The sequence below is a fragment of the Nelumbo nucifera genome, chromosome 1, assembly GCF_055504915.1.
Source record: "Nelumbo nucifera cultivar China Antique chromosome 1, China Antique-T2T, whole genome shotgun sequence".
NCBI lineage: Eukaryota > Viridiplantae > Streptophyta > Magnoliopsida > Proteales > Nelumbonaceae > Nelumbo > Nelumbo nucifera.
Genome location: NC_142649.1, coordinates 54,137,574 through 54,165,447, shown reverse-complemented (window position 1 = coordinate 54,165,447; position 27,874 = coordinate 54,137,574). Strand labels below are relative to the sequence as shown.

At 38.2% G+C, this 27,874-nt stretch overlaps 1 protein-coding gene across 1 annotated transcript; it reads right to left on the bottom strand.

Moving 5' to 3' along the window:
- Window positions 1-2,320: 2,320 nt before the first annotated feature.
- On the bottom strand, window positions 2,321-26,954 carry LOC104590895 (putative methionine--tRNA ligase). The gene is made up of 17 exons (XM_010249657.3): window positions 26,641-26,954; window positions 26,268-26,412; window positions 21,329-21,482; window positions 20,984-21,139; window positions 20,566-20,796; window positions 17,486-17,629; window positions 16,076-16,166; window positions 15,793-15,899; window positions 15,562-15,676; window positions 10,407-10,525; window positions 10,236-10,301; window positions 9,976-10,104; window positions 9,690-9,830; window positions 9,457-9,580; window positions 3,457-3,689; window positions 3,244-3,345; window positions 2,321-2,702 (listed from the first exon to the last, which is right to left on the bottom strand). The coding sequence occupies exons 1-17, from the start codon at window positions 26,771-26,773 to the stop codon at window positions 2,472-2,474; spliced, it is 2,421 nt and encodes an 806-aa protein (XP_010247959.2). The 5' UTR covers window positions 26,774-26,954; the 3' UTR covers window positions 2,321-2,471.
- Window positions 26,955-27,874: the final 920 nt, after the last annotated feature.

Genomic DNA, 27,874 nt, shown 5'->3' with positions numbered 1-27,874 from the left:
TAACCTGAGCTTTGCCTAGGAACGGATTTCTTTCTTTGTTTCTTTATCTAGTTTGATGTTGGGGTCACAAATGGCCGTTCTCCAGTGTGTCGGAAACAGACACCCCTAGCCATAGTAACAACGAAGTAGCGTCTCTTCCAAGATGAGACCTTGTTGGGGTATTCGAACAAGATCTTGTACCCAGGTTAGGGGGTTAAGTAGTAACTATGTTTTTCAAATGGAGAGACTGGCAGGATTTTTCTTAATAGAACAAATCGAGCTAAAGATGTCTAAAGTCTAAGGTCTGTCGTAGTCATGAAAGAGGGAAATGATACCTACAATGGTGTGAACTAAATTTGGGTGGAGCTGGTCTATGGCGATGTTGAAAATTTTAATGACTTCAATAATAAAAGGATGGAGCGGGAAGCACAGCCCGGCAGCTAACTGCTTTTCGAATACCACGATCTCGTCGTGATTGTGGTCCCAAGGATACCCTTCCAAGGGGATACCCTAGCCTAGAGCCTCTCCACAATCATGACAGAAGGACCGAAGCAATCTGACCCTAGCTTCCGAGATTGGTGAGAGGTTGAGGCTTCCTTCCCGGAAACCTCGTGCTCCTGTTTTGAAGTGTCCACCTCGGATGAACTGGATCCAGAGCTATGTGCCGAAGTGTCCACTCCAGCAAGACCGGACTCTATCATTTGGGTCGAGGTGCCCACCTCGGCCTCGGTTGATTCGCTACTTATGTCTAACAAAATACCAGTACTAATGCTAGACATCTTGAACCGAAGGAAAAAAGTAAACGAGGAACGAAGGCATCTTACCTAAAACTGAAGAGGGAAGGAGGCAATTTCGAATTCAGGGGCAGGTAACACCAACCTGGAAGCAAACATACGACCTCAGGACCACGAACGCACAATATATGGCAAAGAGAAAGGGACCCCAAGGCCACTATTTATAGCCACTATAGCCAATTCTGGACGATCTTGATCAATGCGATTCGACGGCTCTCATGGAAACCGATTGCATGCCTCCTGAGGTTGAAATCGGTTAAGTGTGCGCTTTGACGTCCGCAGAGTTAAGTAACATGCATGACATCCGCGCGTCCCTGACACGTGATTTGGTTTCCTGAACGAGCCAGACGAGTTATCGTGGTCAAACCACTAGATCAGGCATTGACCCAAAAGGAAACCGAGCCAAATTCACCTGAACTCGTCATGAACTCCCCGCACCAGGTTGAGACGCCTGGCACGGGGAGTGGAGGGCAATTGATGAGGGGTGATTTGGCCCGACCTAGTAGACAAAGGACATGTGGACGTGGCCTACCAGCTAGACTGTGACTTAGCACGTATTGCCATCTTAGCACCACCTACCACCTCGGTGGGCCAAGCCACCTTGGGTGTCTTAGGCACCTTGGCAATGACCGAGGTCTGAGTAGCTTGCGATTGCTTAATTTATTGAGGTGGCACGTATCAGACTTCTAGAAGCATGCCAGTTGTCTCCAAGCGCTTTAGGATCATGCCGCATGACTGTAGGACTTACCCTCATCCCGTCGGGATCGGCCAAACATGATAGGCCTTATCGGCTAGCACGTTACCTACCTCCCTGGGCGGAACAGACCCTTAACAACTCTGGCTGAGGATCTCGAAGGTGATTCGTGAGACCCACAACAGCCCAACTATACAAGGGCATCAACCCCTGAGACCCAGGTATGCACGATTTAGTGCATTCTAGCTCTCATATTCATTTACTTTCAGCTCGCAACCAACCCATTACTATATTAAGCATCGAAGTAACCACGCCAGATTAACCACCCTGGGTACTCTGAATACTTCTTCCTTGCAGTTCGATCAACTAGCTAGGCGAGCTGCCCTCCAGCTAGGAGTTACTAGATTGCGCAACATCAGATGACAAGACATGGAAATTCATTTTTTGGTGCCCCCCTAAACAGGATTCAATTAAAATAAATTCCAATGCTTCCAGAACAGGCAATGGTTGGTGTTCGATAGCAGCTGTCGCTTGGAATCATCTAGGAAAATTTATTGACTACAAAGGTTATGCATTAGGCTTTTCATCAAAGAATGTGAAGATCTGTAGGCTAGGTTCGAGGGTGGTGTTCAGTATAGGCGTGTAAAGAGGCTAATCAAGTGGCAAACTGGATTGCTAAGGGCTCTTCCTCGGATGGTTTTGTTTCCCTTGATCTTTGTAAGCTTCTAGCGGATGAGGACTTCATTAGTTTGAGTGATTGTTGGGGTCGTGCTACCCCCGTTCTTGTGTAGCACCTCCTAATTTTATCAAAAAAAAAAAAAGAAAAAAAAAATCATAGAACAAAGACCACCACTGTACTTGGAATTAGCACTTACAATTTCTTGGGGAAATCAAAATTCCTTCTATTGTAACAAGTAACATAAATAACAAACAAGATGAATTTAACAAGAATAATAATGTTGTAGGGGCAAAATTGGGGAAGTCGATAGCGCGGGCACATGGATCTACCGAATGGAGCCTCCAGATATGGATGCCACCTTACAAACACCTGCTGATGTGGTGAAGGCAACATCCTTGTAGCGAGCCACTAGCTCATTGTCAGTGTGCAGATCTACCTGTACTGTTTCCCAGACTTTCTTCTTAGGGTTGAGAACGCCATCTGCTTCACCTTCGTATCCTGGAAATGTTAAGCGCTCTCCTACGGGAGCAGACTGAGGTGGATCAACCAATTCAACCTAGACAACAAAAATGCCAACGTCCAGAAGGTGAAATTAGCACTTCCGTATTTCAAACACAAGGATGCAGATTCCACACTAGAAATATTTAACATTAATTAAAACCCATGGTAAAGTGCAAAAGATCATATATGGGCATCAACCAGATGATTAGAAAAGTTTATGCTACCATCCTTGGATATTAATGTAAACTTATGAACCATCCAGCAAGTGGGCCTCTGATGACACTGACAAAATTCTTGATCCCTCTGTCAGGAATTAATATACTTCCACAAAGAAATTAGCTTTTTTTGTTTGCAGTTCAATAATCCCGGCCTAGATGGGTGGTGAGAAGGGTTTCAAAGATCTGCCCCATAGTTTGCAGAACCATCCAGAAGGGTAGACCTCATCATGTGATAAAAAATTTTAGCATTTTTTCCCCTCGTAAAAAAGGCTTAGGCCAAAACTTAAAGAATGATCAAATGATCAAGAGAGTTTGGCTACCCTTCATTTATTAGCATAGACCTAGGAGTGATAATTGAAGGTTATTTTTATTACTTACTTTCGTGTGATCACTGTTGGAAGCAGCAAGAACCATTGCCTGTGATTTAACACCCCGCATGGTTGCCGGCTTCAGATTGCAAAGAACACAAACTTTCCGATTCTGCCCATGGAACATAATAAACAGAGCAATAAATTGATATGTATTCTGAGTATACAGCACATCAAGATTAATGCATGTAACCTGGTGAAAAAAAAAAAAAAAGAAACCAACCTGCATTTCTTCGAGGGGAATGTATTTGACGAGTCCACTAACAACAGTTCTTGCTGATCCTTCACCCACATCAATCTCCTCAACATAGAGGGAATCAGCATCAGGATGTTTCTGAACCTTTGTTATGATGCCAACACGGATATCAAGCCTACTGATGGAAATTTCTGCTTCAGCAGCTGCCTTTGGTTTGGTTTCAGTTGTAGATTTGCTTGGCTTTTTTTTCCCATTTCCATCTATGGAAAAACAAGTAAACTTCATTCAAGTACCAACAGAAATAAAATAAAATAAAAAAGGAACTACAGAAGCTTTTCTAGGAAGAAATGTTCATGAGAGAGTGTATCCCATCTCATGGAAGACCATCTACCCATGTATACAGATGACCACTACCATTCGAGAATATTGTGAACTTTGCAACCTTCACTTGAGTTTTAATTTACTTTACCCATGTATTGAATGGCAGCCTCTTTCACATAAAGAAGTAGCATTAATCATAAAGAGACAGGAGGGAAATTCATCCCTCCTAATTCTGGGGCTGCAAAAGTATCCTTTTGTCTCAATTTGAATTTGAACATGATCCGGTTAAAGGTGATACAAGGATTGAAATATAATCAACAATCAATTAATTTTGTCCAAGCTTATCCCAACTATATGGGGGTCAGCAAAATGAATCCTGTTTTGCCATTTTGTTCTGCTTAATGCCGTATCCATTGTAAAATTAATGGTGCTTAAATCATTTCTTACTACTGCCCATGTCCTTTTTGGTCTAACCCTAGACCTTTTGGCCCCTTTGCAAGTTGCAACGAAGCACTTCTTACAGATGTTGATAGTCTTCTATGCACATGACAAAATCATCTTAGTCTACTTTCCCTCATTTTATTACCTATTGGAGCTACTCCGTCTGATCCTATCATTTCTAGTTTTCCCACTCATCCATCTCAGCATACACATTTGCAATAATTAAACAATGCCATATCTATTTTTAAATTATCAGTGTTTAAATCACTTCTTACAACTGACCGTGTCCTTTTTGGTCTACCCCTAGATCTTCTAGCCCCTTCAATTTGCAACAAAGTATCTCTTATGGGTGTTCTTGATGGTCTTCTATGCACATTACAAAACCATCTTATTCTACTTTCCCTCATCTTATCATTTATTGAAGCTACTCCTACTTTTGATCCTATCCTTTATAGTTTTTCCACTCATCCATCTCAGGCTCTCACCATATGCATTTCTACAACACTCATTTTTTTTATTTCTTTTGAAGGTCTACACAACGGGGGGTAGCCCATCCCCCAACCCAGGTGCAGGCGGGATTCAATACCAAGTCTCTGCTATGACCAGAAGGAGACCTTACCAACCAGTTGGTTGGCACCTTTGCTTTCTACAACACTCATTTCTTGGACATTTTGTTTCTTGACTACCCAAAACTCTGCTCCATACAGAGCATCACAACAATTTTATAGAATTTTCCTTTTAATCTAAATGGTATTCACCTATCACATAAAACTCTAGATGCATCCCTTCATTTTTCCCATTCAACTCTAATTCTATGGAAACCCAAAACTCTGCTCCATACAGAGCATCACAACTATTTTATAGAATTTTCCTTTTAATCTAAATGGTATTCACCTATCACATAAAACTCTAGATGCATCCCTTCATTTTTCCCATTCAACTCTAATTCTATGGAAAATATCCTCCTCAATCTCTCCCTATTTATGAATTATCAACCCAAGGTATCAAAAAAGGTCACATTGAGTTATCTCTTGGTCTCCAATCCAAAGAGTACCTTGATTTGCATCCTATTATTATTAAATTTGCATATCATATATTCTATTTTGGTCCTACTTATTTTAAAACCTCTTGTTTCTAAGGGCATTTTGTTCATAAGCTTATCTTTGCATTTAATCCTTCTTTAGTTCCATCTAAAATGATGTCATCAGCAAACATGCACCATAGGACCTCCTCATGAAATGTTTAGTTAATTCATCTATGATTAGTGCACATAGGCAAGGGCTAAGTAGTGAAGACCCATTGTTACTATAAAATTTGAGGTCTCTCCTACAGGTGCTCTAACATTGATTGACACACCCTCATGAGTTTAATCCCCCAATAATAAATACAACTTTGTATATCACATTTGTTCTTAAATATAGAGACCATAATACTCAGGCATCTTTTTTTTCTTTCATTATCTTATTAAATAGCTTAGTTAGCCATAGTAAGTCTACCTCTCCCATACCTTTCCACACTTCTATTCGAGTTCCATCAAGTCCTAAAACCTTTTCTTCCTGATTTTATTTAATGCCTCTTTCACTTTAGTAGTTCTGATTTTATAAAGATAGATATTATTTTCAACACTAATAGTGTTACTAATCTCTTTTTTTATTAGCAACACAGAAAAATTTTATTAATTACTTGAGAAGAAAGAGAGAAGATACAACAAGCGGTTGTGAAATCTGGAAACACTTTACAGCAACAAAACCCCACCACCCTATTACAATTGAGCCCAATACATTTTGTTGTTCATGAACTCCTTGCTTAGCTAAACCATCTGCCAAAGCGATTAGCAGATCTTCTTACCTATCTTACTTGAATGTTCATGTTTCTTCTATTGATCAGTAATCAAGGGATTTCATTTCATCATAAGGAGGAAAAAATTCAGATTCAGATCAATTTTAGGCATATATGAGCATAGCTTTTCAAAGTCTGCCCAGAACAGTTGATCCCTATGTACCCATTGCTTTGCCAAAGTATCAACCATCCCATTTGCTGTTCTCTTGACCCATTTGAAGCTTGCCTCGAGATCCTTAGCCAAGCTCTTTATTTCTCTAATTAGATGCCTAAACTTCCACATACCAGGATTGCTGTCATCCATCCAGGCAATTACTAATTTTGAATCACCTTCTATTTCCAGATTCTTAAATTCCCACTGTTTTGCTAATTTCAGGCCTTGATGTAAAGCTGTTATTTCTGCTCTTGGCCTCTTGCCGAATCCCCTATTCCTATCAGTCCTGAAAATAATGTTACCACTTTCCCTACTTCATCCCTGAACACTCCTATTCCTGACAGAACAGGATTTCCTAAAGAGCTTCCATCAAAATTGAGCTTTAGTCTGTTTGGGTAAGGAGGCTTCCAGTCCAAGAGTACTCTGTCTTTCACAGCTGTTGAATTTGCTACTTCATACCAGGCTCTAATAACATCATCTACTGCCACCAATTTGAAAGCTTCCAGAGATGTTAGCCAGTTTGCTGTTTTGATCTTTATGCTTTCAATAATGTCCTCCATGCTCCTTGCCTTTTCTTTGAACAGTCTTTCATTTCTTTCCCCCCATAGTGTCCAAAGTGTTGCTGCCTTTGATGTCTTCCAAAGCATTCTTCCTCTCTTTTCTTCTTGCCTGAAAAAAGCTGGGTGACAGCAACTTGAAAGGCCTGAATTTATTGTTATACCACCCCTTTTCCTTCTTTCAACCACACAACTACTACCTTTGAGTCCCCTTCAACAACCAACCTTGTGAGTCCCAAATCTTTAGCTTTCTGTATCAACACCAACCATGATTTCTGCACTAACTGAATCCCCTTGTTCAATTGGTCATGAATAAAGCCCACATATATTACCACCCTCATCTCTTGGCACTCACCCAATTCTAGGACCCGGGTTGCACAAACTACTCCCATCAAAATTCATTTTCATTCATCCACCAACCGGGGTGACCAAACCTCAACGATTTTTTGTGTCCTAGAGGAAGAGTAGCAATAGAACCCCAATTTCTGAGGAAGTCCTCCACTGTAAAGTCTGAAAACAATTTCAATGTCTTCACCCAATGTGCCACTCTTACTGCAACAATCTCAATAATTGCCTCTTGTTCTTCTCTTTTTCCCCCAAAAATTATTGTATTGCTCACCTCCCAAACTGTCCAAATTACTGCTGCCCGTGTGCATTTTCACAAGATTCTGCCTCTTCTTTTTGTGCTCCTCGGAAAAGATGGGCTAAAGAGACTATCCAAATGAATGGGAAGGATCCACCTGCAACCAAAAAGAGAGCAAAACCATCCCCATATACAACAAACGAATGGGCAGGAGATTAAGAAGTGATAAGCAGTCTCACCATTTCAATTTACACAGAAAGCACCAGTTAAGGGACAAGAACCAATTTGGTCTTTTCCTTTGCAATAAGTCGCAAGTATCGATGCACCCTTCATAAACTTCCTAAGAAAAGGCACTGACTTTTTAGGGGATAGGAACACTCCAAACTTCTTTCAAAAGAAATGGAGGAGTGACCACAAGAGAGGAAAAAAAGGATTTACATGTAAACAGCCTAGAGGGACAAAGAGACCACACGCAATCATCTCTCCTCGATTAGTGTCCACATGTTCATTTAATAATTTAAAATAGTTTTTCTATCTTTGCTTGATTTCCTCATATTTTACCAAGACTCTTTGATCTTCCTCTTTAATGCACCTAACATGGTTTAAATCTTTGTCTTTCTTTTTTCTCATCTTTGCTAGTTTATAAGTTATTTTTTCTCCCTCTTTAGTGCCTAATTTATGATAAAGCTCATCATAATTATATATGCCTTAAATTTAACTTCTTCACTTACTTTCTTTTTAACTCCTTTTTTATGGGTTTATATTTTTCTCAATTTTCTGCACCTTCGGTCTTTTACCTTTCTCTGTAATGTGCTTGTTTTAAATTTTTTGCATTTTGTTCAAAGCTTTTTTTTGTTCATTATGTTAGTAACATGTTATATTTTGAACATTTGAAGTTTAATTTATTAGCACTATTCAATACCAGATTGCAATCTGAATTTGATGCAAATCCAGCAATCTGATGGATAAGAATTGAATTGGATCCAAATGTAAATTAATAAAATTTGGATCTACCTATATGTAATTCAATCCAATCCTTTTTGCAGTCCTACCTGATTCCAGATATTCTATAAGTTTTTTTTTTTTTTGTTCATTATGTTAGTAACATGTTATATTTTGAACATTTGAAGTTTAATTTATTAGCACTATTCAATACCAGATTGCAATCTGAACTTGATGCAAATCCAGCAATCTGATGGATAAGAATTGAATTGGATCCAAATGTAAATGAATCAAATTTGGATCTACCTATATGTAATTCAATCCAATCCTTTTTGCAGTCCTACCTGATTCCAGATATTCTATTTCTGCAATCCTCTTGTGAATGGTTAATATAATTTATCGATTTATGGCTGCAGGCATGAATAATGCCCAAACTTGATGTAAATCATAAGTGTACAGCTCAAACTTACATATCAAAAGTACCCAATAAGTAAGAACTGAAGATTGGCATCTAGATTGAACACCTATGACTTTAAGCACTATGTGAGAGATGAGACCTCTGGCATCTAGATTGAACATCTTGTTCAGATGGATCTAGAGCCTAGAGGTCAGCCACAATTATGGAAGATAGCCAAGAAAAGCATAGGTAGAAACAGCTGGGCTGTATAGGAGATCATCCTCCCAGGTACCAGCATAACTGTTCTATTTTTTTTCTTAGTTCCTCCTGATGAGAGAGTATCTTTGGTCTTAGCACCCCTTCAGGGTAGTTCTGATTATTGTACTTACTATTGTTCTTAGTCTTAATAAAGTTTTTATTATCAACACAAAGGAAAAAGTTCAACTAGGGAAAAAAATCTTGTACAAATCCTATCTAAATTTTGGTAATCCTCTAAAACTGCACATATTAAGGATTCTTTTCTCTTTTTGATCAATAACATATCTTAAGGATCTAAATGCTTCAGTTCAACACCTAGCTTGTTTATCTTTCTAGAACAGGCAGGCACATGGGAGAAGAGATTTCTTGGAATTGGGCCTGGGGTTAAAGGCTTTTGGTCCATGGATCATCTGCATTTTTTCAACCTTTCCTCCCTATCAGAATAATTAATATCTCCATCCAATTCCAAATTTCAGAGTCTTGAAACCATTTTCAATCACATAAAAGAAAAGAAAAGAAAAGAAAAGAAGTGTACCTGAAATTTTTGTTTTCTTCAGTTGCTCAGCAACCTTTTTTGCTTCAGCCTCTGCTGCCTTCAAAACCCTATCAGCTTGACTTCCAGCAAACCTCTCCCTGAAGTACTGCACCTCTTCATCTTTCTGTACAATAAATAATCTTCGTCAGATAAGCACCTAAATATGAACTAAAACGCTACCATACAGAAGAAAAACAAAACAAGACATATGACCAACAGTAAGAGATTTATACCAATTCCTTGAATAGTGGCGCAGGCACCCCTATCTCATGACCTGCAGGTAGAATCTCCCAAGGTTTCTTTGCCCTCTCAACATCTCCTTTTTCATCACAAAGTGAAAGTTGTGTTTGAGGACAGTTAAGCTGCTTCAGAACCTTGAATATCACAGAAAATAATGTAAAAAAAAAGTGCTTAAGAATATCTAATTGTAGCAATTACACAAGACACTTTAATATAATTAGTGATTAGAACATCAAAGAAATATTTACTCAATCTATTTTGTGTAGAAGAGATAACTACCTCAGCAGAAAAAGATGGCATGAAAGGTTCCAACAAAGATGCAAGAAGATATACTAGCCCAATTGAAGTTTTCATAACAATGGAACAGGAAGCTTGATCATCTTTGTAGAGCTTCCAGAATTGGCTGTCCTATTTACAATTCAACTAATTAAGATGTGATGATGATAAATAAATAATCCTTTGATCAATAAAGAAAGAAAAGAACAAATAAATAAACAATTCCTTAAAACAGAAGGTGACATGAAAACTCAGGAACTTACTTGCAGATATGCATTTCCTTCACTAGAAATGCTCATGGCAATTTTAAGCCCTTGCTTTAATTTAACCTATGCCACATCACATAATAAAAACAATCCATATTAAATACAAGCATAGAGAGAAAATAGTTAAAACAAAGGAAATAGAATAGTTGTTATAGTGCATTTAATCACCTTCTCCATGGCCTCCACGTACTGTTCAACTAATTTACCAACTTTTTCTGCTAATGTATTGGTTAGCTGATGGCATTCTGCACCTGGAGCATCTGGAATGACAGAAGCATATCCTAGGCCTACAGAAGTGAAGAATATCAGCAAGAAATATAAGAACACACCTGATTACTTTTTGATTGTTAATAGCATCTCTGATTATATCTAGAAAAAAATAAGATATGTGCAATGACAAAGTTTATGAGAATTAATGAAATACAAAGTTGCTTGCTTTTACCAGCAAGAGATCTTCAAACAAAAATGAAGGGAAAATTTTACCTATTAGAATCATGCATAATCACTTAATCTAGTTCCCTGAGTACAGAAAGAAAACATCTTATGGCTATTCCAAACATTTAATAGATATGGAACAAATTGAGGCATTGACACAACCATTCCTCAGTTGTAATTCATAAAAGAGGGGAAGAAAAAGGAATCCTCATTTGAGTCCCTGGTTGTTGTGCAGTCAGCAACCCATGCTGGTGCTGTTTGCCATGCAACAAAGTAAATGAATAAATAGATACAAAGAGAGGGAGGGATAAGCCACACAACAGAGAGAGAGAAAGAGAGAGAGTTCAATTGCATGACCCTCATCTATGACTTATGTAACATGATGTGCAAACTATACATATGTAAAATATACCATGGGGGCCTACACAAAAAAGCACTTTGAGGATGCTTAGTTAGAAATTTCATGTACTTTTAATAAGAAGGGTGACTAGCTGGGCCACACTTAGAAGACAAGTATACATTTCAAACTTGAAGTCTGCATGCAGAATATATCATGTATACACGGCCATCTATCATAAGAGATAGTTTCGTTACTTACACTTTTATAGTGGAGAATGTGAGAGCTTCTAGATTCAAGAAGCCGGTTTGTTTCTTGAGTAGTGGTGGCAGAAATAATATTGCTTATTTGTTTTTTTTTTGATAAATAATATTGCTTATTTGTTGATAAGATGGGAAGCTTTTAATGTGAAAAAAATGTTTGGAATTGTGGGAAGTTTGAAAGGACCTAAGTGAGAAGTTTTGGTTGTCAGCATAAGGACCATGATTCCAATATAAGGAACCAAAGCAGAGCAATGTTGTAAGACTCAGACCATTAACAAAAGCAGAAAGGCTACCAGTACCAGGTCAAAAGTGTCAAACAGTCCAATCGCTGGGTCAACCTAGTGACCCATGACATCATATAGGTAAGATATAAAATATCAGGCATAACATTTGTAGTTATTTTTCTATTTTTTTATCACAAACGGTAACTTTCATTAACAAAACTTTTAAAGGAGTACACTGTCACCACCTAAAACAAGGCTGTTGATCCCAAGAGATTTATTTCCAGATTAGAAAACAGCAGAAAACATATTATTCTTGAAAGTTCCTTACTTTGCCAAAGTGTCAGCTAATCCATTTCTGATCTCCTTGTCCACATAAACAACATCCAAACCTCCCTTACTAAGAAATTAATTACCCTCATAACTTGTCTATGTGCCCAGACCCCCAAATTGTTTGACTGCATCCACCGAATTAATAATTTGGAGTCCCCTTCTACCTCAATTTGGTGAAATCCCCACTACTTAGCCAACCTTAAGCCTTAGAGCAAAGCCATAATCTCTGCTCTCAATGAGTCACCAACACCTATTGGACCAGAAAACAGGGCAATCAGTCAGCCCTCTCTTGTCTCTAAAAGCTCACCCCACTCCAAAGGGACACAGGTTGCCTAAAGAGCTTCCATCAAAATTCAGCTTCATCCTTTCTTGTACTCAAGGGACCCATTGTTCCTTGATCACAGTCTTCAAAGAAGGAGAATTTACCACTACATTCCAGCCTCTAAAATGTTGTCTGCTGAATAGTCTTTAAATAAATTAGAAGACTTGAGCCAATGCATGACCTTGGTAGTAATGCAATCAATGACTTGCTCCATGAATCTTTCTGTTCCTTGAACAATCCTAGTATTTCTTTCTTCCCAAATTGACCACAAAACAGCTGCTCTTGTGGCTCTCCACATTACTCATTCCTTTCTTCTTTGGAGATCTAAAGAAGACTGGATCAAAGAGTCTTACCAAATCTGAGGGAGGGATCCACCTGCAACCAAAAAGTGAAGAGAGCCAATTCCAAACAAAAGATACAAAAGGACAGGATATTAGTAGGTGTAATCATCTCACCACAAACCAACCAAAGGCTACACAAGGGGTGAGAGCGGTAACTTGGAATTATTTTTTGAAGCATATTCAAGGTATTTCTGGACCACCACCTTCCAATAAAATGCCCTTACTTTTGGGGGTACAGAGCTGCACCAAACCTCCTTTGTTGGAAAGGATCATGCCATGTTAGAAGACTGAAGAAGAGAAATGTAGAAGGAAGAAGAAGTAAAAAAGCCAGATGGAGAAGCTGATCAAATCCTGCTATCCATTTCAGACTCTCTCAACCCCAAGCCCCAAGAATTACCAGACATCTATCTTTGAGGGAAGTGTCCCCAAACCAGACATCTTCCTTGAAACGCACTTTATTACTTGCATAAGCATCTATGAAAGAAAGGAGGCCAAAATGTCGTGGATAGCTTTCCAAGAAGATGTCCGAGATGCCATAGGGTCGAGACCAACATCCCAACCATTATCTGCCAATCCATGAATACTAACTATAACTTTATACCACAAATTATCATGTTCCATAGGTAGTCTCCACAGCTACTTTCCCAACAAAGCTAGGTTCCTTAATTTTATATTTCTTATACCCATCCTTCCACTATCTCTACTTCTAGAAACCACCTCCAACTTCACCAAATGATCTTTCTTTGTATCCCCTAGTTCCCACAAGAAATCCCTCACTAATTTCTCCAATTTATTGGCCACTCTAGTGGGAATTTTGAAGGTAGAAAGGAAGTAAAAATTGGCAAATTTGCCAATGTTGACTTTATTAAAATGATTCTTCCCCCTAAAGAGATGTAATTTCATTTCGCCTCTTTGAGAATCTTTCCAAGACCAGGTACTAGAAACTTTCTGACTTTGGGTTCCATCCTAGAGGTAGTCCGAGTTCAAGTCTTGTAACTCACATTTTATTCAAACATATATACACACATACTTGATCAATATATATATAAAAAACACACACACACACACAATAGCATGATTGATCAACGGTAGTATGTTGTTTTACATAATGGAGAGGTCACAAGTAATCTTCTTATTGACATTTTATGATTTCTAATTAAAGTGAACTGGGAAGGTTGTTGAAAACTTGCTGGGTTATTGAAAACCAGCCAGTTTTCAACAGTTGTCATGGGTTTCATGATCTGACCACCAGTCTGGTCCAAGTCTTACAACATTGAAGGAAAGTCCATCTATTTTCTGATAAAGAAGGTTGGGGTACTAGTGGCTTACGGGAGGACAGTCACTTTTCAAAAGATAGGTGTTTCAACCCAGGCCAGTTCAAGGAAGAGGATTTGGTCAAGACTCAAGAGAAAGTAGCTTGAACTGGGGATGATATAGAGAGAGGTCTAAATATAGAAGAGGAGGTTATTCCTGTAAAAACACAAAGGGATGCATCTTCCACCATGCAAGATTTTCACTGATAAGGACAGTAACCATAGTTCCAACTCATACAAAGAGGATGGATGATTATATTGGTTTGGAGATGGTTGGTTATGGGATGTTAGTCCATAGCCACAACATCAAGTTAATTCTCATCTTGGAAGAAGATCAATGAAAGGGTCCAAAAAGTAAGAGAAGTAGCACAAAAAGCCATTGCTGAACATCACTAGCATTCAATCGACAATGGGAGATAGAAATGGTTTTGGTATGTATTTGAAGTCGCTTTATGCTAAAGATGCTAGAAAGGTTGTTTTAGGTGAAGAGTGGAAAACAACAAGAGACAAGATATGGGATGAAAAATAATAGGGACAATACATTAATGCGGAGCAAGACTTGGCAGTTTAATAGGGAGATTGCCAGCAAAGGGGGTGGACTTGGACCCTCTTTATGTGAAGGTGTGAAGGCAGAGAACCAGGTGGAGTTCTTTGTTGGATCTTGATGGGAAGGTCAGTGGCTATGATTTGGCAGGGATAGGTCTTTAGGCAATGTGGAGAATGTACAAAGGGTATTCACTTCCAATCTAGGACCAAGGTAACCTTTCTAGCATGAAAAGTGGAAAACAACAAGAGACAAGATATGGGATGCAAATTAATAGGGACAATACATTAATGTGGAGCAAGACAAGTTAATTGGCAGTTTTAATTTTGAGTTTAATGGGGAGATTGCCAGCAAAGGGGGTGGACTTGGACCCTCTTTATGTGAAGGTGTGAAGGCAGAGGACCAGGTGGAGTTCTTTGTTGGATCTTGATGGGAAGGTCAGTGGCTATGATTTGGCAGGGATAGGTCTTTAGGCAATGTGGAGAATGTACAAAGGGTATTCACTTCCAATCTAGGACCAAGGTAACCTTGACATCATTCTAGATGTCAGTAGTAGTAATTCTTTAATATAAAAGGATTAAAGATAGTAAAGATGCTGCACATACTAGTTTGGATGACTACTAGGAGGTAACTATTACTAGACTGAGGGTTGAATTGGGACATAAAGTAATGCAGCACAAGAACAATAAATTTCAGCATAACAAATTACCCGTCTACTGAATTATTGTTCTTATGAAAAGAACAACAAAAAACACATAAGAACAAGGGCATCAGAATTTGGAAGTCTTTGGGAGTTACCCAATTGGCAATTGGCATAACATTTAAAGGAAGTTTCCCAGGTTGAGTAGGGCAAGCTGCAATGGATAAAATAGGTGTTGCACTGTTTAAGCTTCCTGGCTGCATAGGCATCATACATTGTCCATAGGCAGATAGAGTATCTTTTCTATATATTTTCTTTTAATAAATTTTCACTCTACTATAAAACAATGATATTTGACTTAGAAAACTGAACTTTAAAGAAAAATTTTCATAAAAGGAAAAGAAAATTACACTTCATTCAGATTGTCTTAGAATTCCCAGCTACATTTGGATTTTTTCCTCTTTTTGTAAAACAGAACACAAGTTGAGTTGTGCTTATCCTTGAAGCATTTTTATATCAGTTGCATATCTTAGAGCATTGTCATTATCCTTCCATAAGCATACATTTGAATTACCTTGAGGCTTGGCGACGAAGCTCAACACTCGATTTATAAAATTGCCCAAATTGTTTAGCAATTCACTGTTGAGTTTCGCTTGCAGGTCAACCCAGGTAAACAATGTGTCTGAAACCTATATCACATTAAATCTTAAGAAAATCACAAAGACAGAAGTATGAAAATCAATAAATAAAACCTGATTGCAGTCCCTACGACCCTATCGAAGTAGATATTGTGGAAAAGACTCACCTCTGGCCTATTTGTTAGTAAGTAATACCGCCATACTTCTACAGGAATGTTTGTATCTTTTGCATCATTACCAAAAACTCCCACTCCCTTGCTTTTGGAGAACTTTCCTGCATATGCAAGCAAAATAAAGCTCAACAAAAAACACCTTATTTAAAAATATTTTGGTACCAAAACATCATAATATCACACCACTGAAAATTTTCAGGCACTCTTCAACCATCAAGTAAATTAATGAGGAAACCTTTACACACTGGAAAAAGCACAAAAAAAGGTTTAGAAATACCTGCTTCATAGTTTAAGTATTCGGTAACACTGATTGTTTTCATTAATGTCCAGTTTTCACCAGTTCCAAGAAGTGTAGAAGGGAACATTACCTGAAAATAGTACATAAAAAAAACCGGCATATTGTTAAGATAGGTTAAATTTCATAGCATTAATCATAAAGATAAGAAAGCTAACAAGCTTACAGCAACAGTTTATATGGTCTGTGTCAATTCATAAGAGAAAGGATTTAAGAAAGAGTGTCTGTCCACATTCACTGATATATTGAGTTAAAAATGAGCAACCAGTTATAAATGTAAGAAGAATTATAGCAATGGCAACCAAGTACCAAATCACCATCAGGACAAGATAGGTAATATACACTGGATGCATAGAGACTATTCCCTCTACACCATGGACAATAACATGCAACTCACCATAGAGCCCACTGACTCATGAATGTTTGTTGCAGCTACTTTTAAACCATAGACCCAAAAGTGCATCTGGCTATGTAATTATAATTGTCAAGCCAATAATGGTGGATATTATATGTCCTTTCTTCTTTTTTTGATATTGCAGTACACTGCAATGCTGTATTTTGTTTTTAACCCCAAAAATCAACCAAACCAGTTATATTCTAACTGTTCCCTAAGTTTTAAATGGTCTGCTTGCATCAGGAATATGTTTCACCCTTTGATTAGACAATTAAGGTCCTTTTATAAGCCCACAACCCAATGCTTGCATGATACATAATCCCTAATTAGTAATGTTGACTTATAACTCACAAGCTCAAACCTAGTTTGTGCAGGTCTATAGAGGAAAAACACTGGATCCAACATCCAAGTCCATGAGAGAGGGGGAAGGGAAGCAGAAGGTAGGGACCAGGAGGAAAGGAGTAATGGACATCCCCAATTCAAAACCAATGAACAGGGCATCAATAATCATATAGATGGTCCCAGTGCATCCCAAATGACTTCAAACCACTGAAAGGCAAGGCATCAGTAATCAAACAGAGCAGCCTATCTGCCCCCTTTATTTAGTTGTTTCACTTTGCATGTTTCCACTAAGAATTTACAGCAGCAAAACCAATCTGGAAAGCAAATCACTACAAAATGGACTAGAATTTAAACATACAAATAATAGAATGCATTTAGATTGAAGTAAATGGATCTGAGAGTCAGTCTCCCAGAACCACACCAACTGGCTTACCCAATATGGCAAAATCCCCATTCACCAGGATTCAAGGGAAATGGAACAGATAGGCATATTGTAACCAATATTGAAACAGAAAAATACAAAACAGATAAGCACAATAAAGGCAGGAACAAAAATGAGGCACTAAAAATACCAAACTACATGGCTTTACTGCTTTAGCCACCTCTTCTTAATGTAATAAATAAAAGTACAAAAGATTAGACCAATGCATGCTTACAGTATGAAATGGCACATTATCCTTTCCCATAAATTGATACAGCTCCACATTTTCAGGATTCTTCCACCATTTCTCCCACTCATTGGTATAGCATTTAGAAATTGAAACATATCCAATGGGCGCATCAAACCACACATAGAAAACCTGCCATTATTTGGAGTAAGAGCACTCAATTTATGTGGTATGAGTATACAATTGTAAAAATATTTTTAAACATTAATAGAAGAGGACGCAATTATGCAACCAATATACATAGATTGATCATCAAAACAAATTCTATCAAGTACAATGGTGGGGAGAGGTAAACTCTCTTAACTCTCCCCCAGAGAGATACAAAATTAGAAAGTATCCCAAAGCAAATGATTTTCTTCCCACCCCTTGTATAGCAAAGTGCATCTGCAAAATAAATTGGCACATCTTTTTACCCACTGCAGTCTCACCTCCATATCCTGAGTCAATCACTCGAATGTCTTCATTCATTGATGTATGTCAACATGCTATCATCTTCCTTCCCTAACCATCCTATTACCACTTTGGAGTCTCCTTCAATGATCAGCCTATTAACATAGTTCCTTGGCCCTTTTCACACCCTGCACCAAACCAAAACTTCTACTCTCAATGATTCCACAATACCAATTGGGCTAGAAAACAGAGCTACGACTGAACCTTCCTCTGATCTAAAATCTCCACCAATCCTTGAAGGCCCAGGGTCCTTCACTGCTGCCATCAAAGTTTAGCTTGACGAAACCTGCACAAGGCAGAGACCATAGAGGGTGAACAATACTTCTGCTTGGAGCTGAGGCCGCCACTTCCTGCCAATTATTCAGTGAAGTCCCTATGTGAATGTCATTAAATATCTCCACTGTTTTTACCCAATGAACCACCCTAGAAGTGATACTTCTATCATTGCCTCTCTGCTTCTCTCCTCTTTGGCAAATATTTTTTTGGTTTCTTTCCTCCCAAATTGTCCAGAAAACCGCTAGTCTTGTACATCTCCACAATTTTTTTTTCCCCTCTTCTTTGTCCAGCTACCAGCAGAAGAGTAAAAGAGGCTTTGTAGATTTGGTAGGGGAGTCCACCTGCAGCCAAACAGAAAGAAAAACCAAACCCAAATAGAAGAAACAAAGGGGTAGGAGATTAATAAGTGGTAACAAGACTCGCCATTGGCTTTACAAAGAGTACAACAAGACTATTTCCCAGCGCATTGCCCCAACACTTGGCGGGACCGGTTTCTCCCACACTTCTTTAATAAGGAAAGAATGCCCAGGCCTTGAAGAAGGTTGTATTAGGACTTGAAGGAGGAGGCACAGGTATAGGAACCAGAAGAGGAGAGGGTCCAAATCCAAGAACCCAACTTAGCAGGATCCAAGAAAACCTTTTGAAGAATTTGAATCAAAACCAAAAAGTTGTCCACATCTGATTGTTTGAATCCCCATCTAAACCCCAAGTCCCAATCAAGATCAAGCCCTAGATCAAAAGAGGATAAAAAAGTGGAAACAAGCTCATTTTTGTAGTTGGAGAGGGAAATTATTGGTGAAATCTTTAAGCAGTAAATCCCCCACCCACACATGTTCCCAAAACCTTACCAAATTCCCAGAGCACAAGTTATACCCAACAAAGGGTAGGAAATACAGAAGGATGGCATGAATAGATTTCCAAGGCACCGCACTAGTTGCTCAAGCCAAAACTCCTGCATTCCAGCCATCAGCGGCCAGCCCATTGAGGCTTAAAAATTTTGTCCACAATTTATCCTTATCCATCGGTAATCTCCACAACCATTTTCCTTACAAAGCCATATTCCTCTTTCAGATGTTCCCAATCCCTAAGCCACCAAATTCCTTGCTTCTACTTACCAATTCTCACCTAACCCTATGGTCCTTCCTTTCCTCCCCCCATTAACTTCTATAGACTTCTACAAATCCTCACAAGAATCTTCAAAACTGATAGAAGGTAGACAGGCAAATTGACCAAAGTTGATTTGATCAATGCTATTCTTCCACCTGTTGAATGATACTTCCTCTTCCATGAGGCTAATCTTTGTGTAAACTTGTCCACCACCAGGTTCAGTCTTCCAGAATGTCAGATTTCTCAGGTTTCCTCCCAAGGGTAATCCCAAATAATTCATTGGCCACTAGGATACTTCACAACCCAAAATGTTGCACACTCTGACACCTCTCTTTCATCCAATACTGATCCCAACCACATGTGTGAACCATACAAGAACCTCCAAAAAAGCCCAACCACAAAAAAGAAACAAATATATATCTTCAAAAATATATATATGTTAAAGTGTGCCGAATAGGGGTAGTTTAGTCTTCTTATGCTTGTTAAGTAGCTTGCTTATGTGGCAGTGTTCTTAGAGTCACTCTGCCCCACACTTAAGTAAGGGCATTTTTGTCTTTGTAAAGATGATTAGAATCTAATGAAGATTAAGGGGGTCGACTGTAGGGGTAATCCAACAGATTTAGACAGACCCTTATTTTTTTTCTTCTTCTTCTCTTCTTCTTCCTCTTCTCCTTCCTTCTCTTCCTGGTTCGGACTACTGTAGCAGTATTCGAAACAATATATATAGATATATATGTATGTATGTATGTATGTAAGTATATATCATCTTAAATATATTATGAATAGACAGTCAATCTCTTCCAACCACTAGATTGATCACCTCTACTTCAGATGTAGATTTCTGTTCAAAAATTTTATTACTTCTCTCATACCATATAGCCCACAGGATTGCTAATGAGATAGTTGACCAGTACACTTTCCTTTTTTTCCCTCAATCTGCCACTCTTCCAAGAGGATCCACTGACTTCTGGTACACCCTAATGGAATTCTTACATTGTAACTCCATGGCAAGCTAGCATATCAGCTAGCATGTTGGCTAACCTTTGTGCCCACCTGAACAAGTTATTCAGTCTGGTGGCTAAGAACTTAGCCTCTCTAATTATGTGACTCAAAGACCAATTGAGATTGCATCTGTTTGATTATAGTTTGAGAATCTCCTACGGTTTCTATGTATTTATGCACATTGTATACATGTAAACACAAACACAAATATAAACTGCATCAATCTAGCATACCTTATCTTTAAATTTCTCATGTGGAACAGGAACCCCCCACTTAAGATCCCTTGTAATACAGCGTTGTTTTAGTCCTTCTTTCAGCCAAGCATGTGTAGCTTGAACAGCATTCTGGCTCCATGATCCAGCCACTGACATTTTATTAATATACTCTTCCAATTTATCCTTTAGTAGTGGGAGCTCTAGAAACAAGTGGTCTGTATCACGAATGCGTGGTGTTGTCTGACAGAGCTGTACACAAAACAAATTCCAGTAAAATAAAAGAAATGCAAGACATAAATATATACTCCTTAGCTTCAAAATATACTCCTTAATTTCTAGTGATTCTATCATCAACAATTAGCTTCAATTAATATCACCAAAAAATAGTTTTAATTAAATAGATGGCGCCCCAATTAATAAAGATTATATAAAATACCTTGCATCTAGGATCCTTTAGTTCCGTTGGATTCAACATCTTGCCACACTTTTCACACTGATCACCTCGTGCAGATTCATAGTTACAAGCTGGTGTGGGGCAGATACCCTCCACAAACCGGTCAGCTAAGAAACGTTTGCATGTATCACAATACAGCTGTTTTACAATAAAAAAATATAAGTTTAATTAAGAGCCAAAACTATTTATCACGAAATTTAGTCAAAAAGAAAGTCAATTCATAAAAAAATAAATCCTACCTCCAAAACAAAGATAAGAAGCACAGCACTAATTTCTACAAACACGTTAAGTTGCAAAAATATCTAAAGCACAAATATGAGTATTGACCTGCTGCATGGTGTTTTCTGAGAGCCAATTGTTCTCCAAAAGCTTCTTGAAAATTGCTTGGCAAACTTCAGTCTGCTGGGGAGTAGATGTTCGCCCAAACTCATCAAAACTTATGTCAAACCATTTATATACCTCTCTATGAATGGCATGGTATCTACATGGAGAAGAAACACATTTTCAAAAATAATAAATAAAAGAACAAATAAGAAAAATTTAATACTAAATACTAAGTTTTTCCATGCAATTGCAAATGGAAGGAGAAAGAAAATTGTAATCTTTAGTGTGGAGGTGGGGGGTCAAGAAGTAAGAGAGAGTCAGGAGATCACAAGGATCTTTGTTAATTATTTCAAAGAAATCTTCACAAGCTCAAGTGGGGTGACAACAGAGCTACCAGAAATGGAAGGGGATAGGCACTCAGAAGAACAGTCTTTGTCCTTGGAGAGGAAATTCACTTTAAAGAATGCAACCTTCTCCATGGAAAGATCAAAAAGCCCCCGGGCCGGATGGATTTTCAATGGCCCTTTTGACTGAAAACTGATATTCTGGAAGTGTTCAATGAATTCTTTCTCAAAGGAGAGGTGCCTCGAGGGGTGAATGCCACTTTTATCACTTTAATCCCGAAGAGGGGGGAGGCCAAAACCCCTAAAGACTATAGGCCAATTAGTCTTGTTGGGAGTTTATATAAAATTATTGCAAAGGTTCTCTCAGAAATGATCAAAAAAGTGCTTCCATCGATCATTTCACCATTCCAAGGTGCCTTTGTGGAAGGTAGGCAGATTGTGGATCAAATTTGAGTAGCCAATGAGTGTGTTGCAGAAAAAAGAAAGGATAGAGGAAAAGGGTTGGTGTGTAAGGTGGACCTAGAGAAAGCCTATGATATGGTTAACTAGGAAGTGCTACTCCAAGTGTTAGAAAGGTTGGGCTTTGGAACCAAGTGGAGATCTTGGATTAGAGGATGTCTAAGTTCTGTCCATTATTCAATTCTTATTAATGGAGCAGTGAAGGATTTCTTTCCGACTGAGAGAGGAATTAGGCAAGGAGACCCCTTATCCCCTTTTCTCTTCACTTTAGTGGCTGAGGTGTTAAGCAGAATGGTGGCGAAAGCCGACTTCCAAGGTTTGTTTAGAGGGTGGAGGATAGGTAGAAATCAAGAGGTTGTTACACACCTTCAATTTGCAGATGACACAATCTTCTTTTGTGAGGGAGGTAACAAGGAAGGTGTGGTTAATCTAAAGCTGCTATTGGATAACTTTGTGGGGATGACAGGTTTAAGGATAAATTGGACCAAAACAGGCATTGTAGGGATCGATCTAGAGGAAGGGGAACTTAATAGATTTGTAGAGATTTTGGGGTGCGAGATTAGAAGTTGGCCAATTAGCTACTTGGGGTTACCTTTAGGTGGTAACCCTAGATCAGCAGGTTTTTGGAAGCTAGTCATTGAAAGATTTGCTAGGAAATTAGCTCTGTAGAGGAATTATATCTCTCTTGGTGGAAAGATAACATTGATTAGAGCCACGTTGGCAAACCTCCCTATTTACTCCCTCTCAACCTTTAGAATACCCTATAAAGTAGAAAGGAGGTTAGAAAAATACATGAGAGATTTCCTTTGGGACCCAGGTGAGGAGAGGAAGGCTCACCTGATTAATTGGGATCAAGTTAGAAAGCCTAAGGATAAAGAGGGTTTGGGAATAGGAAATATTTCACTTAGGAACTCAGCTCTACTAGGAAAATGGTTGTGGAGATTCCCATTTGAGAGAGATAGGTTGTGGCACAAAGTCATTGTGAGTATTCATGGTTTGGATGGAAACGGTTGGGATACAAAAGTTGCCCCTCATGTTTCCTCATCTTCTCCTTGGAAAGCAATTTATGAAATTTACCCAACATTCCTTAATTCCATTCGGTTTGATGTGGGCCAGGGTAATAAAATTTGTTTCTGGGAAGACCTTTGGGTGGGAAATAGTCCACTCAATGACCTCTTCCCTGACCTATACACTTTGTCAAACTTCAAATGGGAAACAGTAAGCATTTTGGGTAATCCTGGCCCAAATGGGGTCAATTGGAATCTGGGTTTCAAGAGGGGCCTCAAGGAAAATGAATGTGCCTCTTTAATTCAATTGTTGGATCTAATAGGACAAGTTCATTTGGACCCATCCATGGAAGATTCTAGAATTTGGAAAGGCTCCTCAGATGGCCTCTTCTCTTGTTCCTCTTTCTTTAATGTTCTTGCCACACCTAGCAACCTGGTTGGGGACTTCCCTATAAAAGAAATTTGGAGTAAGCCTATCCCCCTAAAAATTCAAGCCTTTTGTTGGGAAATTTTCCTTGGCAAGGTTAACACGTGTGATATGCTGCAAAAAAGAAGCCCTTTTGCTTGCCTTTCTCCTCACATGTTCTCCCTTTGTAAGGAAAGCGGTGAGACCTTGACACATCTATTATTATCTTGTTCCTTTGTGCATCATATTTGGGAATTTTTTTGTCTTCTCTTTGGTTGCAGGAAGGTTAACACGTGTAATATGCTCCAAAAAAGAAGGCCTTTTGCTTGCCTTTCTCCTCACATGTGCTCCCTTTGTAAGGAAAGTGGTGAGACCTTGATACATCTATTATTATCTCGTTCCTTTATGCATCATATTTGTGAATCTTTTTGTCTTCTCTTTGGTTGCAGGTTGGTTTCCCCTCAAGATGTGGCAGAACTTTTTAACCAAGACTTTTTGGGGCAATCAAAGAAAAGAGGGAAGGTTATGTGGAAAGCTACAAAGGCAGCTATTTGTTGGGTGGTATGGGAAGAAAGGAACAACAGAATATTCTTGGATAAGAGTAGAACAATGGAGGAAGTAATTGACACAACCAAAATTAAAGTAGCTCATTGGGTAACATCTTTGCATATTTTTCAAGATTTCTCAGTCACAGACATTATAAGATCCTGGACAAAAGTAGCGCAATCTTCAAGAGTGAAAGAGAGAGTGAGGATGGAATGGAAACCTCCAGATGGTAACAGAACTAAACTGAATTTTGATGAAAGCTCATTTGGAAATCCGGGATTGTCAAGTATCGGGGGAGTAATCAGAAATTCTGAAAGGAGAATATTAGCATTATACTCTGGACCTATTGGCATGGGCAACTCTCTAAAAGCTGAATTAATGGCATTGCTACAAGGATTGAAGATAGCCAAACAACTAGGAATGAGGCATATTGAGGTTGAAGGGGATCCCAAGGTGATCATCTCTTGGGCTAAAAACAATAGAACTACTTTGTGGACTTTCAAACAAGTGATAAAGAAAGTGAAAAAGGTTGCAAGGGAGGTAAAGGCAGAATTCAAATGGGTTAGAAGGAGTGCAAATGGGCTAGTTGATTATCTTGCTAAACAAGGGACTTTGAGGCAACAATTGTTTTGGACTGCAATGTAAAAAGGGACAGAAACATGTAATAGTCTGGGACTCCTAGTCCCATACACAAAGTTGTAAAACTTTTTAACTTTAATTTCAAATAAAATTCTCCTTTGATGATCAAAAAAAAAAGAGGAGGAGCTGCTACCATGCTGAGATGTTTTAAATTATGTAGTGAAATTGAAAATGTGCATTGTACCATTACTCAATCATATAGGTCTGAAGTCTTGTGCATTATCTCCAATTTAGTGAGTAGTTTGAAATCCTTGACTTTGAAATTCAAAGTAAGATAACTTAATCTGCAATCTAGCAGACAAGCTCAACATGGATTCACATTAAATTGCCCAGATTGCTGTCGATGCTCCATTTGTTTCTCCATAAAATGGATATAAAATTTTTCACTGAAATGTTTTAGCCATAAATCCCACCACTCTTTTATGGCTGCATTTATTTCTATGTGAAATGGGCATAAAAGTTTTTCAGGCTAAATATTTGAGCTAAATCTTCATCCCTTTTACAAAGGAAATGTTGTTTCACTTAACATTTACACCAAAACAAATTGCAAGGAATGAAACACAAATGCATAGTTGTCAAGGTGTCACCTAGGCAAAGGCACCTCTGGCCAAGCACTTTGCCTCAACACCTTAACTTATAGCAGCAAGGCACCAGTCTAGGAGACTAAGCATGTGCACATTATAATATCATTAATACTTCTTTTTCTTACTAATATTTGTATTAAATCATTCTATTATACTGAGAAAAGAAAAAGAAAGAAGGAATAGAAAAATAAACAGGTTTCTTTGTTTTTATTTCCTTAAATAAAACAGCAACTACATCCTTGTTTTCTCTTTTACTTTCTGCACTAAAATTTTATCATATAAAATTATAGCCTTCTTTAATTGCTAATTGATGTGAAATTTCTGTATAAAATACTTATATCAGTAATTATTTTTGAAAATATTGAAATTAATTTATTTAAACCATTTTTATCTTTTAGATATGATGATTTGCCACGTTTTAAGAGGAACTTTAATGTTCTTAATAAAGGGAATTGCTATTTTTTCCATATATTCTAAAATTCTTATTGCCTAGACAATTTGAAAATTATGCTCAAACATTTCAGCCTGGATAGTTCGGCATCCATTTTACCTGATAAAAAAAGGAGCCCATAGGGAAAACTTTGTTATACACCACCTCTAATTTGTTTTAATGTAAATGGCAAGGCAAACAACGCTTTCATTGTAAAAGGAATGAAAATAAAGCTAAAAATGTTCCAATCTAAAATTTTTTTCGTCAACTTTACCTTGAAAAAAAAACTAGCCAAATTGGAAAAAAAAAAAAAAAACTGCGCTTGACATGCTTTCAGAGAATTAATTCTGGTGATTTGTGATTCTAAGAACTGCTTCGTTGAAGCTAAAAAATTAACTTCAAAAACGAATCTTTTTTTTTTGCGTGAAAATCGTTCTTCGAATAATGATCCCTTTTGGAACAAAATTTTAACCAAAGATAGCGTAATAGCTCAAGTAGAATTGCCTTGAAATAATAAAAGCACTTACTTGTCACAAATCTGCTGAGGAGTGCAGTTCTCTTCCATGGCTTTCGTCTCAGTCGCCGTTCCATACTCGTCGGTCCCGCATATATATATGGCATTATAGCCACGGAGACGGCAGTACCGAGCAAAGACATCCGCACTCAAAACGCCTGAAAAAACAATATTGATCAGTTAATTTGTTCCATTGCCAAGCGCTAGATTACAAGAGGATGAAGCTAAAAGAATCAAAAGAAAGGAGAGAAAATCTACAAGTGCCCCAATTAGAGAAAAAGTAAGAGAGAGAGAGAGAGAGAACAAGCAGAAAACTGTAACTTGCATAACAAGGAGAGTAGTTTCAACCGATAATGCAAATTGCATAGAGAGAAGCAGAGAATTACATCCAATGATATTTCCAAGATGAGGAACGTTGTTGACGTAAGGAAGGGCACTGGTAATCAGAATGTTTCTATGGCCTTCGATCGGAAGCTTGGGTGCTTTCCGATCGCCGGCGGCGTCCGATACGTCTGCCATCTGCAAATTTAGGGTTTTAGACACGATAGAATGAGAGAGTTGAGATGATAATTGTATTGAAGAACAGATCTGCAGCTCCAGGTGGTTCGGTAATTCTGTTTACTGGATTTTGGGAGCTAGCCTCCGTTGCTCTCTCTTGGCTGTTTTCAGTGTGAGAGCTTGCTTCGATGTTCGATCTACTTTCCGTTTGCCACTAAAGCGGTGCCAAGTAAGCCCTAGCTAGCCGGTTACACTTTCTAGTTTCTACGAGAGTACGACTGTACGAGTAGAAGTAGAAAACCGTAGACGATTTGAACTCGGTTTAACTCATGACCCACCTATGAGTCTATGACCTAAATGAGACTGCCCAGTATGCAGACTAGGCTGGGCCCAGACCTAGTTAACTAAACCTCTTATCATCCTTGTCCGGGCGTGTCCCGGCCCATGACCACCGCTACAAGGACGGTGGCACTGGCCCAATATGTAAAAACCCAATTTAGTATGTGTTTGGTTTAAGTTTATATTTTTTCATTTAAAGTTTGTATTTTATTTATTTGTAAAATCGAGAAAGGTAATAATTACAATTGTTTATGATAATTATGCGCCATTAGGCTCCACATTAGCGGAACAGCGAAAAACGTTCGATCGTGTGGAAGCTTTAAAAAATAACTTCTCCAAACAGTAGGCATGTACAAAAACTAAGGTCCACTTTTGCCATTTTCGATGCGTACAAAAGAGCATGAGAGAGAAACTACTGAAGTGGCACCTATGTGACGGTGTTTATTGGATAAACACCCATGAAACCAAACAAAAAATTAGAGAAAGATATTTTTTAAGAAAAAAAATTTTGCTATCTTTTTTTTTTGAAATAAATATGTTGTCAAAAAATATAAATAAATTTTAATTGAATAATGCTCAGATGGTGGATCTAGGACCTTTGATCAATGGGGCACACCTGTCGCCTCTTAGGCCTTTTAAAACCATGAAAAGAGATTTCATTTTAGAAATCAACTTTTATTTGACCCCTATTGTTTTATTTGAGTGGGGGTAATTGAAAGAAAAAAGTTAAATTTCTTCATATAGATAAAACATTTTAAAATCTCAATGGGGGGCAATTGCCCA